Source organism: Danio rerio, chromosome 14 (assembly GCF_049306965.1).
Source record: "Danio rerio strain Tuebingen ecotype United States chromosome 14, GRCz12tu, whole genome shotgun sequence".
NCBI classification, from domain to species: Eukaryota; Metazoa; Chordata; class Actinopteri; order Cypriniformes; family Danionidae; genus Danio; species Danio rerio.
Genome location: NC_133189.1, coordinates 1,792,427 through 1,812,500, shown reverse-complemented (window position 1 = coordinate 1,812,500; position 20,074 = coordinate 1,792,427). Strand labels below are relative to the sequence as shown.

General features: G+C 38.3%; 1 protein-coding gene across 1 annotated transcript; it reads left to right on the top strand.

Moving 5' to 3' along the window:
* The first annotated feature begins 11,351 nt into the window (after positions 1-11,351).
* Positions 11,352-18,696, top strand: tlx3a (T cell leukemia homeobox 3a). Its single transcript, XM_003199771.7, has 3 exons — positions 11,352-12,685; positions 14,388-14,622; positions 17,867-18,696. Exons 1-3 carry the CDS (start codon positions 12,367-12,369, stop codon positions 18,066-18,068), a joined length of 756 nt encoding a protein of 251 aa, XP_003199819.1. The 5' UTR covers positions 11,352-12,366; the 3' UTR covers positions 18,069-18,696.
* The last annotated feature ends 1,378 nt before the right edge of the window (positions 18,697-20,074 follow it).

The window sequence follows — 20,074 nt, the reverse complement described above, 5'->3', positions numbered from 1 at the left end:
GTCATGTTCGAGAAACCAGTCTGAGATGATTCACGCATGACATGGTGTTATCCTGCTGGTCATAAAGGGATGGACATGGTCAGCAACAATACTCAGGTAGGCTGTGGTGTTGACATGATGCTCAATTTGTACTAATGGACCCAAAGTGTGCCAAGAAAATCTCCCCCACACCATTACACCACCACCACCAGCCTGAACCGCTGATATAAGGCAGGATGATCCATGCTTTCATGTTCTTGAGGCCCAATTCTGAGCCGAGCATCCGAATGTGTCAGCAGAAATGGAGACTCATCAGAGCAGCAACGTTTCTCCAATCTTCTATTGTCCAGTTTTGGTGAGTCTGTGTGAATTGTATCCTCAGTTTCCTGTTCTTAGCTGACAGGAGCGGCACCCGGTGTGCTCTTCTGCTGCTGTAGCCCATCCGCCTCAAGGTTGGACGTGTTGTGTGTTCAGAGATGCTCTTCTGCAGAGCTCGGTTGTAACGAGTGCTTATCTGAGTTACTGTTGCCTTTCTATCAGCTGGAACCAGTCTGGCCATTCTCCTCTGACATCAACAAGGCATTTGCGCCCACAGAACTGCTGCTCACTGGATATATGGATCACTTTTTCTGACCATTCTCTGTAAACCCTAGAGATAGTTGCATGTGAAAGTCCCAGTAGATCAGCAGTTTCTGAAATACTCAGAGCAGCCAGTCTGGCAGCAACAACCTTGCCACGTTCAAAGTCACCTTAATCTCCTTACTTCCCCATTCTGATGCTCGCTTTGAACTGCAGCAGATCATCTTGACCATGTCTACATGCCTAAATGCATTGGGTTGCTGTCATGTGATCGGCTGATTAGAAATTTGCATTAACAAGCAGTTGGACAGGTGTGCCTAATAAAGTGGCCGGTGAGTGTATATTATAATTTTTGAAAGTATTACAGCACTTTTGTAAATGTTTATTATAATAATTTGTTGAGCCTGCCCTACAGTTTGATAGAGCAATTGGACCCGAAAGCTGCTTTGCATGACTACAGGCTTAAGCAAAGTATTTCAATATCATTAAAGTTCCCATCAAAGCATTTTTATTTTTATTTCAGTTTGTCCTAACGTCTACAGACAGCCCAGTGCCATACAATAAAAGCTTTTCATCATTTAAAACCCCAGCCTTTTTCTTATTAATACATGTACTTGTAAACATTTCTTCCCTGATTATTTTGATGAGGCATTACTGATCGCTCAACCATCAGATTTCCGTCTGACTCTCGTTTCTCACATCACTGCCGAAGCCCTGCAGGTGTAACTTCCCGATCACTTCCTGATCCGCTCCGCTTGCACTTATTTCCTTCCCAAGAACATTGTGAATACATAAAATAATGATTACCTCATATGCAGGAAACATGCAGTTCAGTTTGTCTTTCGCTGGAGGGTTTTGCACAGACATTTCTATACTGTAACATAAAGAAATGCACTTTAATATCTTAATGTATTCATGAACATGTAGAAAATATATGAAATACTCACCATTATTACATGATCTGTGCAAAGCGAGAGACGCACTGACAGACTGCAGAAACAGATTCTCTCCTGTCTTCATTTTTACTGTGGTAGGCTCAAAGATGAACAGATATTATCAAGACTTCCCTTATGTTGTTAGAAAATACCACATTTGTTGCATGCAGAATTGAAATGCAGTTCAAGTTTGAACCTAAAATCATTTGTTTTATACCCAAAAGTGAAAAAAAATGTATCATTTGCTGACAAAAAAACAAAAAATTTTAGAAATTTTTAGAAGTTTTTTTTTTTTTTTTAGAAGATTTTTTAGAAATGTTTTGACGTTTTTAGAAGGTTTTTTTTAGAATTTTTTATAGAAGTTTTTTTGTTTTTTAAAAGTATTTTTAGAAGTTTTTTTAGAAGTTTTTTATAAGGTTTTTAAAAAGTTGTTTTTTTAAGTTTTTTTTTTTTTAGTTTTTTATTAAGGTTTTTTTTAGAAGTTGTTTTTTTAAGTTTGTTTTTTTTAGAAGTTTTTTTAGAAGTTTATTTTAAGAAGGTTTTTTTTTAGAAGTTTTTTATGTTTTTATAAGTTTTTTTAAGAAGTATTTTTATAGAATTTTTTTGTTTTTTAAAAGTATTTTTTAGAAGAAGTTTTTCTTTAAAGTAGCTCCAAAAAAAACATGCTTTTGCTACCCTCTACCACAACTGAATCTCTTCTTCATTCACCCACTCACCTATTTACATTCAAGGTGTCTGACCAATGCCCTATATGTGTGTGTGTGTGTGTGTGTGTGTGTGCATGTGTAGGTGTGTGTGCATGTGTGTGTGTGTAATTATATACTATGACATTTTTTTAAATACATTTTAAACAAAAAACATAGCCATTTATTCAAATTATGATGAATAATTATACCTGAAACCATTTTAGAATTTTACAGTGAAGACTACATTTGTGAAAATTACCTATTTTTTCCAAGGATTAATTATGGTTTTGAGCTCACTGCACTTGAAATCCTCAGTTTATGCATTTTTATTGTACATAAGTTAAATTAACTCATATTTTTAGGTGATAGGACCAAAATGCTAAATTTTAAGTTATGTTCAGTCAACTTTACTTAATTGATTAAGTAATGACAACATTAGGGTTTTCAGTGCATGATGACTGATAGAAAACTGTTTAGTCTAGTATACAGAAAAAAACGCTCCCCATTCGCCCGTCTCAATCACAATATTTGTGAAATAAATTAAAGTAAACAATATTGTTTATTGTGTACAATGTTTATTAACCATATATATCCAAATATATCGATGATGATGTCCAAGAAGACATTAATAACATTAACATTCATCGTAACCATATATGGTTTGCCTAGATTGTGTGTGCCTAAAAGTGTGTGGTTCTGCGGGCCTGCAGCTGGATGTTATTGGGGGGGGGGGGACCGCACTCCTCCGTCATGTATCGGTCAATCTCAAAAGCGCTCCAATTGGTCCTCCGTTTTTATGTTGTTCAATTTAAAAAAAAGGACCGGGTGTGTTTATATTACCCTAATATGACGGTCTATGCACTATACTTACACACACGTCTGTCCAAACAGCTAGATTTTTCACCATTGGTGCCCTTTAAAGTGTTTTTAAGTGTGAGCTTTACATTTGCTTTCTGTATTTTACATGAAGATGAAAAGTGGAGCATTTTCAGAAACCCAATTTTAATTTTCCAGCTCCCAAAGTTGTCATTATCACACAAATGTATGGAATCAAAAGTCGTAGCAAACAAAGTTTTAAATATTTCGTGTTGGATAAACGTCGCTCTATAGTTCATAAACAATAACCTCAAATCAATGGGCTGCAAACAGTGAAATTATTCAGGGAAAGAAATCAAAACCTTTTCAGGCTCATCACGTGATCCAACGATTTCCAGCTTTTACATGCTCAAATCCATCAGAAACATCCGTCATGTCGCTCTCAACAGCTGCGTGCAGACATATTAATACATTTAAAAAGCCCTCTGGTGTTTCAATCAACTGTCTGATCCATGCATCATAATTTCGCCCTAATACAAATCTGAATGCTGGGAATAAATCCATATTTGGAAGTGTTCATTTCAGAGAAACAATGAAATCTGTGGGAGATGAATATATCGAAGGGATATATAGATTTACACAGCCTGAGGACGAGTCCTGCAGGAGGATATTCTGCACAAACACGCGCCCCTCGATCCGAAACCACTGCGTCACTTTAATTGGAAATTCGGGACAGTTCTTCTTGTGTGTTTATTGACACTTTCAGGTACGAATGCTGTCACAGGGGTTGTATGATTTACACATTTGCACATTTAAGGTGGATATTAGTACCTAAAAAGTACAAAAGTGTACTTTTTAATCAAATTGCACAATGTTTACTGTTGCCAGCATGCGTATTCTTACTGAGGTAAACTTGGCTATATGTTTACTTTCTTTCATTTTAACTGTCCGCGCATTGGGGCGAGGCAGTGGCGCAGTAGTGCTGTCGCCTCACAGCATGAAGGTTGCTGGTTCGAACCTCGGCTCAGTTGGTGTTTCTGTGTGGAGTTTGCATGTTCTCCCTCCGGGTGCTCAGGTTTCCCCCACAGTCCAAAGACATGCGGTACAGGTGAATTGGGTAGGCTAAATTGTCTGTAGTGTATGAGTGTGTGTGTGTGTGAATGTGTGTGTGGATGTTTCCCTGATGGGTTACGACTGGAAGGGCATCCGCTGTGTAAAAACTTGCTGGATAAGTTGGCGGTTCATTCCGCTGTGGCGACCCCGGATTAATAAAGGGACTAAGCCGACAAGAAAATGAATGAATGAATGAATGTCCGCACATTGTTTGCCACACGACTTTAAACAACATCAGCACTATATCATTGACTGTGAACGATGCACTTTGATAGTCATTGGCTTCTAATATGATTTCCTTATTCAGAGTTTTCAAATAATCATTTCTGAAGTCATATTATTAGGGAGAGAGTCAGAAAGTGGGGATGTAAAACTAACTTTTCCTCAATGTTATTCTTTAGGTGAACAATTGATCCAAGTCAGGAGTGTCCAAACGCAGTCCTGCAGGGCCGGTGTCAGCTCCAACTTACTTCAACACACCTGTCTGGAGGTCTTTAGTATACCTAAAGAGCTTAATTAGCTGGTTCATGTGTTTAGTTGCGGTTGGAACTAAAATACCAAGACACAGACCCTCCAGAACCAAGTTCGGACACCCCTTATGTAGGTTAACTTTGATATTTATTCATTGGGATAAAGCTGTTGAGATGTACCATTTCATTTTCAAGGGGTCCCCACAATGAAACATAATCACATAATAAAACCACAACAAAACATAACTTACACAACATCCAAAAAACATAACATAAAGAGAAAGAAATGGGAGGGGGGGTGCACATGTAACAGAGGCCATACGGAGTGCTGTGCAGGTAAACCTCACTCCTCTGACCTCTAGCGACAGACACTAGAGGCCATGGTCTTTAAGCTCCTTGATAGAGCTAATGTTTTTTTTGTGTAAAACATATGCTGGAATAGTTGGCGGTTAATTCCGCTGTGGCGACTCCTGATGAATTAAAGGACTAAGCCGAAAACATTAACATTGACACACAATGGCTGACATCCAAATCTAAAGAGTCGTACAAACTTGAGAGCGGGCTCCTTTTACCCAGCCTATATTAAAGAGCCCATATTATGGGTTTTTGAAAATTCCCCTCCATGTAGTGTGTAACACAGCTCTAAGTGAAGTGAAGTATCCAGCTAAGGCTTAAATCTGTAAGAATACAGTGTTTAAAACTGTTGATTCATCTATAAAAGAGTCGACTCATAGTGCTTCGAACGAGTCGCCTTGATACCGACTCATTAGGTGTTTCGCCATGACGTACGAACGAAACCAAGTTATTCACGTGCACGCGCAAACCCGGGAGATTTCAAACCTGAGGCCCCACCCTCTGACGCAGAAACCCAGACACACACACACCCACAAACACACACACACACACACAAACATGCCGGTTGATTGAAGTCACACTGCAGATGGATATATTGAGTCTCTACCCAAAGATGAAACCTCAGCATTATAACCAAGCAGTTGGAAACTTCTGGAAGCTACATGCTACAAAGAATACTTCGTCTGAGTTTGTTAAAGGAAGGATCAGTAAAGAGTAACTGATGGACGTCAGGATGGGTTTCTTCCATTTCTCAAGTGTAAGTACGTGCGGTTAAAGTTGTTGCCTCGTTTACTCTAGCTTGCAAATGTATTTAGTTGTGATTTGTTACTTGTAACCGCGTGTACTGTATCAGGTTAACTGGATATTTTATCTTATCGCGTGCAAAGTCACGTTAAAAACGCGACGCGTGCTGCTTTGTTATTGGAGCTCCGTGCTAGAGTTCTGCTCCCGCGATTTATTCGGAAATTTATTCCCGCGCCGCAGAAATCTGGCGCGGGGACAGCCGCGGGAATAAATTTCCGAATAAATCGCGGGAGCGGTCGGTAACGGGTTTAATTTGGGACGGGAGCGGGCTGTCTAGCAATATCACGGATATTGCTATGCGAATTAGAAAGAGAGAGTCTGCTTGGTATGAGAGAGCGTATGAGAGAGAGCGAGAGAGAGCGAACGAACGAACGAACGAGCTCTGTGTGCTTTGTGCTGTGTGTATGTGTCTATACAGACAGCTTGGCTGTCTGGACTGTATACTGGGTGATTTTTGGTTGTGTTCTCCGCTCTAGCGGGACCGGGCGCGGCGGGCAGAAAACGGAGCGGGTTCTCAGGCTAAAACCTGGCGGGTGCGGGCGGAAGCGGGAGCGTTGTCATCCGGAGGTGTGTGTGTGTTTTTGTGTGTGTGTGGTATGGCGAGTACACGACTGTCTCCTTCGTTCGGTTATCCGTGGCACTATCCACTCGCCATAGTGTGGCAGCTAAAATTCACGCCTACACTATCGAGCGTGTATGAACTGTGATTACTTTTTAAATTGCTGATTAGCTATTGGCCATTTCCCTCTCTGACTGAAGGCAGTCGACCAATCGCGACAGACTGTCATCGGTCCAATCAGCGCAGATTAGCTCCGCGCTAAGGAGGGGTTTGGGAACAAATGAATCACTGGACGATTCATACAGGAGTCGCTGGGATAATTAGGTAAAAATAAATGCAGATTATAAGACCATGAAAGTGTTTTTTGACCTTGCATGCATATTAGACTGTTGTTGGAGACCCTTACAACCAAGATATGACCCTATTTCATGTATAATATGGGCTCTTTAAGTAGTGACATAGCAAAGTTGTAGACACTCCCTAGCAACCACTTTAAGCCCCCTAACAACCTTATAACAACATAAACAAGCCATAATTCAGCACAGGAATATCAGAGAAAGACAGGATTTGGCCTCTTTTGATTCAGGCTGATTAAATCTCTATTGTCTTCACATATTAAAACGGCATTGCCACAGCATAGCAACAATATAGCATACCCTAGCAACTACATAAACACATGAATTTAACCATTTCTTTGCATTTACAGCTATTTTGGTCAGTTTGGTAATGCATTGTGCCCCGTCGATTTGCCATGCAAACCCCTCTCACATTTTCTTTAGGAAATGTACAATTCTAGTTAGTGGGGTTTGCCTTAAGGTAAGTTCCACTCTTACAATGCTGGGTTATTAGTGGGGTTTGTCAATGTTGTGCTATGACATTTATAAGGGGTGGGGGGTTGTAAAATTGTTTTATATTCATTCCACTTAAATTTGTTGTGTTTACTTAATTGATTTGTGTTGAGAGAACATGAATAAATAGTATAAAACCCAACATTTTTAAGGTGTAGTTTGGATTATTTACAAACAGCAAATCTAATACTGAAAGTACTGTAAAATAACAGCATTAGAAAACAATCTATCATCAAATGAAGAATCCACTGGGCTTTAAAGAAACGCCTGCGTTTTTAAGCCTCATAAAACAACTCGAAATATTTGTTCAAGTCTTCTCATTTGCACCACAGCATCATTAGATCAATGCTCGAGCCTCAGCGTGAGGGGAAACACGTGTTTTCAGAGAGTTCACAGGCTATTACTTTACATTTAATCGGCTTTATTTAATATTTAATGGGCTGACAGAGGACGGGAATTATTAACAGGCCAAAATGTCATTTGCTGTGTCAGTTTGGCTTCAGGGCTGTGGAGATTTTCTCTCCTGATAAGTTTTTTTTTCCATGCAGTGTGGCCTTTAAACTCCTGCGCTTCAGCACACGCTGACACACACTCACACACAGATCATAATAAAAACACACAGGAGCTGTTTTTAAACGCTCTATTACTTACCGGCGTCAATTCATATTCCTCCACCGCCGCTTCTCTCAAAGTCTCTTATTTATTATTGAAAAGCACATACGACCCCTATATCACTTAATTCTACTTTACGCTGCTGCTTTTATATCTCCGTGTGTGTGTTTCTCGGATGCGCGCGCGCTCTGTGCTGAGGTTGGGAAATTGATAACGCGCCGGAGACGCGCAATAAAAATGACGCCCGCGGGCGCGACACCCGGATCCCCGATTATGCAAATACGGGGTAATTTTAAAGACAAATCGTCGGCTTTTATCCCCTTATATTTCTGCTTTATACGTCTCGCTTTCTCCGGAGAATAAAACGTTTAATGTGTCGAGCCCAATGATGGATCTGACCTTCAATCACGTCAGCGAATGGATGGGGCTTTGTGTGAAGAGACGAAAACAAAATGCGAGAATTTTGCCATTAATATTCCTAAAGTTTTGTGCACAGAAAGTGTGAAAAATATTGATATTAAACAAACAAACAAACTTAGGTTTTTTTATTAAGCGGATTAAATGTCCAGTGAATGCAAAACGCTTTCAATTATAGCATTAAAACCAAATTCGCAGCTAAAAACTGATTTTAATTGATCTTAAAAGTGTGTGGAAATAATATAAGGTGAATTTTGGGAAATCTGGGACACCTAAACTTCACCCTATTTAAAAATAGGCTACAAGTCGCGTTTGATCTAAATTTAATATAAGCTTGCGTGATTGTTTAATATTAAAATGAGAAGTGAAGCTATTTTAATTAAAAACATTCATTTTCTTTCCGGCTAGTCACTTTAATAATCAGGGGTTGCCACAGCGGAATGAACCGCCAACTTATCTAGCATATGTTTTACGCAGCGGATGCCCTTCCAGCCACAAACCAACACTAAACCACACTCTTTTAATTAAAAACAATCATCTGAAATATTTAGTAGCCATAATAAACCAATAAAATGCCTACAGTTCTTGGCATGTGTGTTTTAAAGTAGACTTCATTAAGTTTACTTTTTCTCCGACATATACACACAAGGGAACAGTCATTTTAAGGAACAATTTTTACTATTAATAACCATCAACTTCGACTTTTAGCTCAATAAACACCTAATTTGCTGTGTTTTAATTGCGATTACAGTAGAAGTTATATGCGGGTATGGAGAATAAGATCATTCAGAGAGATATAAAGTACTAATAAGGAATATATATAATATATTAAATAATATATAATAAACTGATGCTAGGTAATGAGCCAGTTTTATACTGAGAAATGGTACTTAAACTAGTCACAGTTTATTTTAAAGAACAATTTTGCTATTGATAACCTATAACTACGACTTTTAGCTCAATAAACACCTAATTTGCTGCATTTTAATAGCGACTAGAAGTAGTTTATGTATTCGGGTGTGGAGAATAAGATCATTCAGAGGATTATATAGAACTAATAAGGAATGTATAATATATTAAATTATATAAAATAAACAGATGCTAATAATAGGCAGGTAATAAGCCAGTTTTTACAGTGAGAAATGGTACTTAAACTAGTCACAGTTTATTAACATCGATAGATATTTGTATTTGGGTATGAATGATATTGCAGAGAAAAATATAGGTCTAATAAGCAATATATAAGGAATATATTAAATAATATATAATAAACAGATATGTTAATGATAGACAGGTAATAGGTAGTTGTTACAGTGAGAATTGGTACTTAAACTAGTCACAGTTTATTTTAAGGAACAATTTTTGCTAATAATAATCATTAAACGACTTATTTGCTGTTTATTAATAACGATTAAGGTAGTAGATTGTGTATTTGGGTATGGAGAATAAGATCATTCAGAGCAATATATAGTATTAATAAGGAATATATGAGCAAGATATTATATATGATATAATAAAGATATGTTAATAATAGGCAGGTAAGCCAGCTATTAGTGAGTATTGGTTCTTAAAGTGGTACCATAATCCTAATCCTAATAATAATAATAATAATAATAATAATAATAATTATTATTATTATTATTATTATGATTATGATTATTATTATTATTATTATTATTATTATTATTATTATGATTATTATGATTATGATTATGATTATTATTATTATTATTATTATTATTATTATTATTATGATTATGATTATTATTATTATTATTATTATTATTATTATTATTATTATTATTATTATAATCATCATCATCATCATGATGATGGGTTATTTTTTATTATCATGCTTGAGATTATACAAGGTCAAGCACTTATACAAGAGGGCGTTAATTACATTGTTGGAGCAATTACAAAAGCACACAGGCCTGCGCTCATATGACGGGTGAAAACCTCGCGGGACGCATAAATAACGGGAGGACGAGCGATACCGATTACAGCATAGTGAAGATCTCAGAGCAGCTCAATCAATCAGGACAGAGAGAGAGAGAGAGAGAGAGAGAGAGAGAGAGAGAGAGAGAGAGAGAGAGAGAGATCTATAACGCGGATGGACAGCCAGCAAAGTCAAGTATATCTGGGTGCATTTGCTAAATAACACAGTGCCAATTAATGTCTAAAGTCAAGGAAACTGAAGAAGAAGAAGCAAATGTGACATAATTATACGCTATTATCACGCGTCTAACAGTAAACAGGCCAAATTTGTCGCCGCGTGCACATATGGCACGGACACGCGCCAGAAGCACGTTTAGGGGAGTCAAGCGTTTCTGCCAGAAATGTCTGAATACATTCACGGGCCGGTTTTTAAAAAATCATTCATGTGTCTACAGCCGTCAAAGGCTCTGTGCAGGCGGTGGCACATTTTTAGACAGCGTGTCCATTTCACTGACGCTGAAAACTGCGCGCTAATAGTGTGCGTGAGGACAAATTACGCGAATAAATCTTTTGGTGTTGCTTCACCTCTGGTCACAAATACATACTTGTTGATTCTGTGAGGCTTATTAATGATACTGTTTTTTTTTGTCTTTACACAGCAGCTAAAGTGTGTGATAAACTTTATTAGCAATTTAATTTATTTGCATGTCATCCTGCTTAAAGCGACTGGAGAATGCGTAAAGTGAATTACGCACACAGTACAAACATATTTATGATTTAAGAGATGCTGTGAACGCAGATTTGATAACAGTATTGTAATCTAAAAATGCTCTGGGTTCCACACAATCGATTTGTGTTGGTCAACATAAAGGAATTAACTTATTCGTTGTTGTTTTTTTCGTTTTTTTTCACAATTTTAAGCGGATTTAACATAAAACAATTAAGTTGTCCCCTTCAAAAAGCTCAAGAATTGTGTTAATTAAGTTAATTTTAAATAAGTAATTTGAACAAGCAGTCATTTTTGGGTTTAGGTTGCGCTTCTTTATTTAGAAAAAAAGTAAAATATCAAGTGTTATAATAAAAAGTATATCATGCTATTCATGCATGCATCCATGAATTAATCTAAAAAAATATATTGCAAAAAAAATTACCAATATGAAAGAAAGTAAGTCTTTGTCATTTGTTCTCCACGGTAAAAGATGTGTGTGTGGAGGCCCGGGGCCGCTTATGTCCATTTCACCTGCTCAGACGCTTCTAAACTGCATTACTGACTCAATCTTCGCGGCTCTTTCATTGCGCGTGTCCTGCCAGCAGCCTGCCCACGGCAAACACTCCATTTCCCGGTGCGAGGACACGAATTTGGCCATCAATTTAAACGGCTCTGCGCGCTCACACACACACACACACGCGCGCACACACACACACATACACGCCGACGGTCCGGCGCACAACTTCTCATATCTGATGGATTCTGTTTGGGTGAGATTTATGTAATAAAATCTAATTGGTGTGTTGCGAGATGGTTTTACTGAATGAAATTACGCGCAGCGCAGAGCGTTCGGCATGTGGGGTTCGAGCATTCATCAACGCCGCGGCACAAATCAATGTTGTGCATCTGAGCAGCAGATCTGGAGATTCAGAGATGACGAAAAGCAGACGATCTCCGATTTCTGCACATTGATCGATAACGAACATGAATCCTGCGCGTTTATCTCAATCTGTTCTGTAGAAAAACGCGACTTTTAACTGACAGGGCGAGAACACGGCACTGATTATTGAAATTAAACCAAGCGCAGTTAATTCCATTAGAAAACACGAATCTGTTTTGAACGCATATCTACAAAGTTAATTCAAAGTTTAATGCGATTGGATATAATGAGAGACCTCTGTAAATAAATTAGCAGCAGGATCTTTCAGCCCCAATAAATGCGCATTTCGGAAATTGGTCTGATGACATTATTGAACAACACGACAAGGCTTCAGTTCAGTTTTTTCTAAATGTCAGCCAATAGATGGAGATAATGACGGGCCCATGCAGTCGACCAATGAAAACTTGTGCTGAAGAGTTTGGCACGCGCCGCGGAGCGAAACACTCGACAGTTTGACGCGCGGCGCATCGGTGGCGAGACCTGAAGAGTTCAACCGAAACGGGAAACACGGGAATCAACCATGGACAAGGCTAAAACTAAATTAAAACTATCCTTCCCGCACTTAAGGTGATTTTGTTCGCTTTTAATCCGACATAATCTGGGAATCATGGAGCGCGAGGAGTCAAAACCGCCGTCTAAAGCTCACCAGGAACCCATACGATTTGGGATCGACCAGATTTTAGGCTCTGCGGAACCGGAGAGCAGCCGATTAGGAAGTCCAAACATTGCTCCTCATGTCCCCCTGCCCGGGGTTTCGCTGGAGGAGTCCGGCCGAGTGTTCGGGGTGAGCAGCGCGCTGCTGCCCGGCGGAGTGATTCGGGTCCCAGCGCACAGACCGCTCGCTCCCGCCATGATGAGCGCGGCCCCGGCGCTGTGCTTCCCCTGGATGGACAATAACCGCAGGTTCCCCAAAGACAGGCTGCCAGGTAAAGACAAAACACACGAGGATGCTGGAAATTATCCACAAGCTTCACAGGTCTCTGGATGCTGGAGCTGCGCGGCTGGTTTCTGAAAATGATTCATTGGATTTACTAATTTTTTAAGGTAAGTGGTTGCAAATAAGAGCTGAATTTAAACAATAACAAATTAAGTTGAACATTAATAAATTTAATTAGTATAAATTCAGCCCATATAAATTGCAACCACTCACCTTAAAAACAAATGAGTACATCTAATTAATCATGTTTATCAGTGTGACAGTACATAAAATAAATAAAATAGATCTATAATAATAATAATAAATAAATAAATAAAATCATCACTATAAAATTACCCAATGAACTTGATTGCAAAAACAGTATTTGTAATGATACCCATATTATTTTGGTACACATAACCGCAGGTTCCCCAAAGACAGGCTGCCAGGTAAAGGAAAACGCGAGAATGCTGGAAATTATCCACAGGCTTCACAGGTCTCTGGATGCTGTACCTGGGTATTTGGTTTCAGAAAATATTTCACAGGATGTTAGTATTTGTTTAAAATAATGATAATAAATGAAATAAATAAGCATTCCACTGCGAATTAAATAAATCCAATTAAATCAAATCACCATTATGAAGTTACCCAAATAACTTAATAATAAACTTAAATAACCTAATTGTTTTTGTAATGCCTATTAATAATTATATACATTAAAATAAATAGAAACTACATTTTTAATTATGCTGATTAAATGAATTATTTGCTTGCTCCTAAATGCAAGCGATATATTAATACATCAGTTTCGATTTTAATTTATCAATTTCGATGGTAAAATATTTAATAAAGGCTAATAAATTTATATATATATATATATATATATATATATATATATATATATATATATATATATATATATATATATATAGGTTTTGTGAATATATATTGATGTAAATATGCTGATTAAGAATGTAAGTAAGAATTTGAACGACATTATCAAATTACCAAATAGAAAAAAGAACCCAAACCATTTGAAAAAAAAAATATATATTAATTAATAACAAATTAATTAATTAAAAAAAGCGCATAAAACAAGCATTAAGGGAACGTTCATTTACACTCTTCAAGAACAGGTCCATAATTTTAGTTTGATACTTGTTAAATATGCTTTGAAAAAAAAAAAAAAAAAAAAATATATATATATATATATATATATATATATATATATATATATATATATATATATATATATATATGCGTTCTGCCCTTAATTATTCACAGAAATGTGCGACTTAACAATTACTGAATGTTCTGTCAAATTTCGATAATAACGCGATGAGCTGCTTTATCATGTGCATGTGTTTTGCGCTCTTTTAAGAGGGTTAATGAAGTGCATTCAGCTTTCTGAATGTTTTTTCGTTAAGTCTATTGCATATTAAACAAACATCTAATCAGCAATCAACAAGAACATTTAATAATAATCAGACACATTTAGAGCAACTGTTGAAAGCGATTAGTTGACTTAAGGCAACGAGTTTACTCTCTTTTTTAAGTAAACAAACAATGTTCATAATTATAACTTAAGTCAATGCGTCGACTGACCTGCTTTTAAATTGATGATATTATTATCTGGGAAAAAATGTGATTGTTTTGAGAAAATCTATAAGGAAACAGAACAGCATAAATTATACTTTTTCTCTGTTTCGCAGCTCTCATTCCGTTCACCGTGACCCGGCGGATCGGTCACCCGTACCAGAACCGAACTCCGCCCAAACGGAAAAAGCCTCGCACGTCGTTCTCGCGGGTGCAGATCTGCGAGCTTGAGAAGCGCTTTCACCGGCAGAAATACCTGGCCAGTGCGGAGCGCGCGGCCCTCGCTAAGAGCCTGAAGATGACGGACGCGCAGGTCAAAACCTGGTTCCAGAACCGCAGGACCAAGTGGAGGTGAGAGACAGACCTGTTCATCCATTCATTCATTCATTCATTCATTCATTCCCCTTCGGCTTAGTCCCTGATTTATCAGGGGTCGCCACAGCGGAATGAACTGCCAACTGCTCAGACATATGTTTTACGCATGCAGCGGATGCCCTTCCAGATGCAACCCAGTACTGCAAACAGTTTATATGGGCTGACTTTAAACAAATTAAGTTGAACATAAAAAAAAAGCATTCTTCAAAGTAGTTTGAAATAATAATATAATGAGTAAGAAATAATAAAGAGAGAAATAAGTCTGTAAAATAACAGAACTTTCACTTGCAGTTTAATACCAGGTGTTTGTAGAGCATTATACAACATCAACACAGACAATTCAGCACTGCACACTATTACACATGACAATAAAAGTCACTTTTTTCAATTGTCCAAGGTTAAAAAGTGTCTTTCTTTTGTTGAACACAAAACAGAGATATTTTGAAGAATGCTGAAAACCGGTAACCATTGACTTCCATAGTAAAATACAAACTAAAAATACTACAGAGGTCAATGGGTACAGATCTTCTGCATTTGTCCAAAAATATTAGAGGCAACTTCAGCCATTTCTTTTCATTGCATTCATTCAAAAGCATTGACTGAACCATGTTAATTTATTCACTATTTACCCAGCCTCACATCACATTCTATAGAATAAGTAAATGGAGTAAAAACGAATACTTTCCACTTGTTAAGCGTGACGTCATGCGAAGCAGCTTCTGAGTCCAAGCGCAATATCAAACTTTATGGGGAGACTCATCAAATGATAATAATAAACGTTTACGAAGCTCTGTGTTACTTTAGAAAATCACAATCGCAATATATAGAAGCATGCCTAATATCCGATGGCCAGAAAGTGATAAATGTTTTGTAAATGGTTAGTCCACAGACTGTTGTGTACGCCATCATCTTATATGAAATTCACCTTAACGTGTGAAATGACTAATCAAATACAGTTCATCTGGAAAATAGCAGCGCTTCCCTTTTTCCACATGTTTTTATGCTACAGTCCGATTCCAAAATGGATTAGATTAATTTATTTCCTCAACATTCCACACACAATGTGAAGAAAGAGTTTTTGAAATTGTTGCAGATTTATTAAAGATAAAAAAGCTGTAGAATCACATGTGCATCATTATTCACAGCCTTTGCTCAATACTCTGTTGATGCACCTTTGGCAGCGATTACAGCCTCAAGTCTTTCTGAATATGATGCCATAAGCTCGGCACACCTGTCTTGTTGCCCATTCCTCTTTGCAGACCTCTCAAGCTCTATCAGGTTGAATGGGAAGCGACGGTGTACAGCCATTTTCAGATCTCTCCAGAGATGTTCAATAGGATTTAGGTCTGGACTCTGGGTCGGCCACTCAAGGACATTCACTGAGTCATTGTGAAGCCGCTCCATTGATATTTTGGCGGTGTGCTTTGGGTCACTATCCTGCTGGAAGATGAAGCGTCGCCCCAGTCTGAGGTCAAGAGCACTCTGAAGCAGGTCTTCATTCAGGATGTCTCTGTACACTGCTGCGTTCATCTTTCCCTCTATCCTGACTAGTCTTCCAGTGGAAAAACATCCACACAGCATGATGCCAACACCACCATGCTTCACTGTAGGAATGCTATTAGCCTGATGATGAGTAGTGGCTGGTTTTCTCCAAACATAACACTTTGCATTCACTCCAAAGAGTTCAATTTCAGTCTCATCAGACCAGAGAGTTTAGTTTCTTATAGTCTGAGAGTTCTTCAGATGCCTTTTGGCATGTTCCAGGCGGGGAGTGTCTTCCATCTGGCCACTCTACCATACAGGCCTGATTGGTGGATTGCTGCACAGATGGTTGTCCTTCTGTAAGGTTTTCCTCTCTCCACAGAAGAACGCTGGTGCTCAGACAGAGTGACCATCAGGTTATTGATCACCTCCCTGACTAAGGCCCTTCTCCCCCGATCACTCAGCTTAGATGGCCGGCCAGCTCTAGGAAGAGTCCTGGTGGTTAAACATCTTCCACTTGATGATGGAGTGCTTAGTGGAACTTTTAGAGCAGCAGAAATGTTTCTGTCACCTTCCCCGACCTTGTGCCTCCTGACAATCCTGCCTCTGAGGTCTACAGACAATTCCTTTGTCTTCATGCTTGGTTTGTGCTTTGACATGCACTGTCAACCCTGGCCCTTATATAGACAGGTGTATGCCTTCTTAAATCACGTCCAATCAACTGAATTGACCACAGGTGAACTCCAATGAAGCTGCTGAAACATCTCAGGCATGATCAGTGGAGACGGAATGTACCTGAGCTCAGTTTACAGCTTCACACCAAAGCCTGTGAATACTGATGTACATGAGATTTTACAGCTTTTATATTTTTTAATAAATTTGCAACAATTTCAAAATCTCTTTTTCCACATTGTCATTACGGGGGATTGTGTGTAGAATGTTGAGGAAATCAATGAATTAAGTCCATTTTGGAATAAGGCTGTAACATAGCACTATAGTTACATATATAATTACAATTAATTAATTATTAATAATTATAGTTACATATATAGTTATAGTTTTCATATATGAAAACTTTCCGGATGCACTGTATATTCTCAATTCAAATGAGTAATGGCTTGGAGCCAGAAACAGTATTTCATACGTCCCGCATAGTATCAAACACCATGGAAGTCAATGGTTACAGGTTTTCAGCATTTTTTGAAATGTCTTCCTTTGTGTTCAAAAGCATAAATAAAGTGAAGAGTGAGGGCGACGCAGTGGCGCAGTAGGTAGTGCTGTCGCCTCACAGCAAGAAGGTCGCTGGTTTGAGCCTCAGCTGGGTCAGTTGGTGTTTCTGTGTGGAGTTTGCATGTTCTCCCCGCGTTCGCGTGGGTTTCCTTTAGGTGCTCCGGTTTCCCCCACAGTCCAAAGACATGTGGTTCAGGTGAATTGTGTAGGGTAAATTGGTCCGTAGTGTATGAATGTCAATGAGTGTGTACGGATGTTTCCCAGAGATGGGTTGTGGCTGGAAGGGCATCCACTGCGTAAAACCTGTGCTGGATAAGTTGGTAGTTCATTCCACTGTGGCGACCCCTGATTAATAAAGGGACTAAGCCGACACGAAAATGAATGAATGAAAGTGAAGAGTGAGTTAAATAATGGCATAAATGTAATTTTTGAATGAACAATCTCTTTAATTTGTATTAAATGTTTTGTTTAATATATTTTTCTCGTCATCTTACTTCAAATTCTCCAGAAGGCAGACGGCTGAGGAACGTGAGGCTGGGCGTCAGCAAGCCAATCGGATGCTGCTTCAGCTGCAGGCCGACGCCCTCCAGAAGTCCATCAGCGAATCAGTGTCGTCAGATCCTCTGTGTTTGCATAACTCCTCCCTCTACGCCCTGCAGAACCTCCAGCCCTGGGCTCAGGAGAGAACCGCAAAAATGAGCAGCGCCTGAAACACTGCTGGAGCCAAAAACCCATCAGCTTCACACGCACTGCCCTGAAAACTGACAACAAAAAGACTGGATATGATTATTCATTTTGTAAGGAGCACCTTTTGTGGAAACAACACCAAACACATTCCCCTTTTTTTAAATCCAGTGGGAAACAATCACAGCCAGAAGATCTGTAAATACAGTCCAGGGGTCTGATGTTTATTATTATTATTATTTTAATTTACGTAGAAACCTTAAAAGTGAACATACAGCAGAATACATGTTAATTTATTTATTACTGGCAATGATATGATAAAGGCAAAATTTGGGTTTGTGGGGGAAACCAGAACACTCAGAGGAAACCCACACCAACAAGGGGAGAACTTACAAACTCCACACAGAAATGCCAACTGACCCAGCCGGGGCTCGAACCAGCAACCTTCTTGCTGCGAGGTGAACATGCTACCCACTGCGCCACCGTGCAGCCCTAAGCTAAACTTTTTCATGTTTATTAATGAGACCCCTGATGATGTCCGTAATGAAGTCTGTACATGTCATGAAAACGATGGTAAATATTTTGTGCTATTCTGGTGACGATGCTTTACTACGATGTTCGTATAGTATATAGTAAATATTATACTATATAGAGCATTCTTTTCTATTGGCGAAGTAGTACATTTCAATTCAAATGCAGTACATACGCAGCTAAAGTCTTTTGGCTGGCCTGGGAACGCTTTGGGATCTCCCTGGAGGAGAAACTGTCTGGGGAGAGGAAAACTTGGAGTTTTTTCTTGAGACTGGAACCCTGCACCCCAGTTCCAGAAAAGTGGATGAAAAAGAAAGTGATTGAATGAGTGAATGAATGAATGAATGAATGCATGAATGAATGAATAAATTATTGAATGAATGCACGAATGAATAATTGCATGAATGAATGAATGAATGCACAAATGAATGAATGAATGCACGAATGAATGAATGAACAAACGAACAAACGAATGAATGCAGGAATGCATGAATAAATGAATAAATGCACGAATAAATGAATGCACAAATCTATGCATGAATGAATGAATGAATGCACGAATGAATTAATGAATGAATGCATGAATTAATGAATGAATGCATGAATGAATAAATGAATGAACGAACGAACGAAAGAAGGAATTAACGAATGAATAAATGAACGAATGCAGGAATGCATGAATAAATGAAAAAATGCATGAATGAATGAATGCACGAATGAATGAATGCACAAATGCATGAATGAATAAATCAATGACTGAATGCATGAATGAATTAATGAATGAATGCACGAATGCATGCATTAATGCACGAATGAATGCATGAATGCACAAATGCCCGAAGGCAAGAATGAATGAACAAATGCACAAATGAATGAATGAATGAATGAATGCATGCATGAATGAATAAATGATTGAATGAATGAATGAATGAATGAATGAATGAATGAATGAATGAATGAATGAATGAACGAACGATCAAACGAACAAACGAATGAATGAATGAATTTTTATTGATTCCAACTTTTGTGTTGGCAATTGTAGTCACAAAACCAACGCTTCCAACGCAAAAGTTAATAGGAGAATGTGCGCTTGCTGTAAGTAAAACATGTTCACGCGTAAATGAGACCCCAGATGATGTCCGTAAAGAAGTCTGTACATGTCATGAAAACAATGGTTAATATTTTGTGCTACTCTGGTGACGATGCTTTACTGACTAATGTTTGTCGTTGTTTATTATTGGTTTTTATCCAGAAGATCAACGGTGTGTAAATACAACACTGCACAATCAGCGTTACCCATTGAAAGTTTTATTGTTAAATAGTTTACACAACATTTGAACAAGAGGATACCGAAGCATCTCCTGCATCCGTCTGTCTCTCCACCACTCCATCAGACCGGCTTCCTCTTACAACATCATGGAGAATAAATAAACAAATCAGACACAGTTTTTAGAGACACTGCCGCTCATATTCAGGCCCACTTTGCAGAGTATAAAATATA

Coding starts and splice junctions, on each gene's coding strand:
- tlx3a (XM_003199771.7), top strand. CDS start 12,367: ATGGAGCGCGAGGAGTCAAAACCGCCGTCTAAAGCTCACCAGGAACCC. Junction 12,686..14,387: donor CCCCAAAGACAGGCTGCCAG/GTAAAGACAAAA, acceptor TCTGTTTCGCAG/CTCTCATTCCGTTCACCGTG. Junction 14,623..17,866: donor AACCGCAGGACCAAGTGGAG/GTGAGAGACAGA, acceptor CAAATTCTCCAG/AAGGCAGACGGCTGAGGAAC.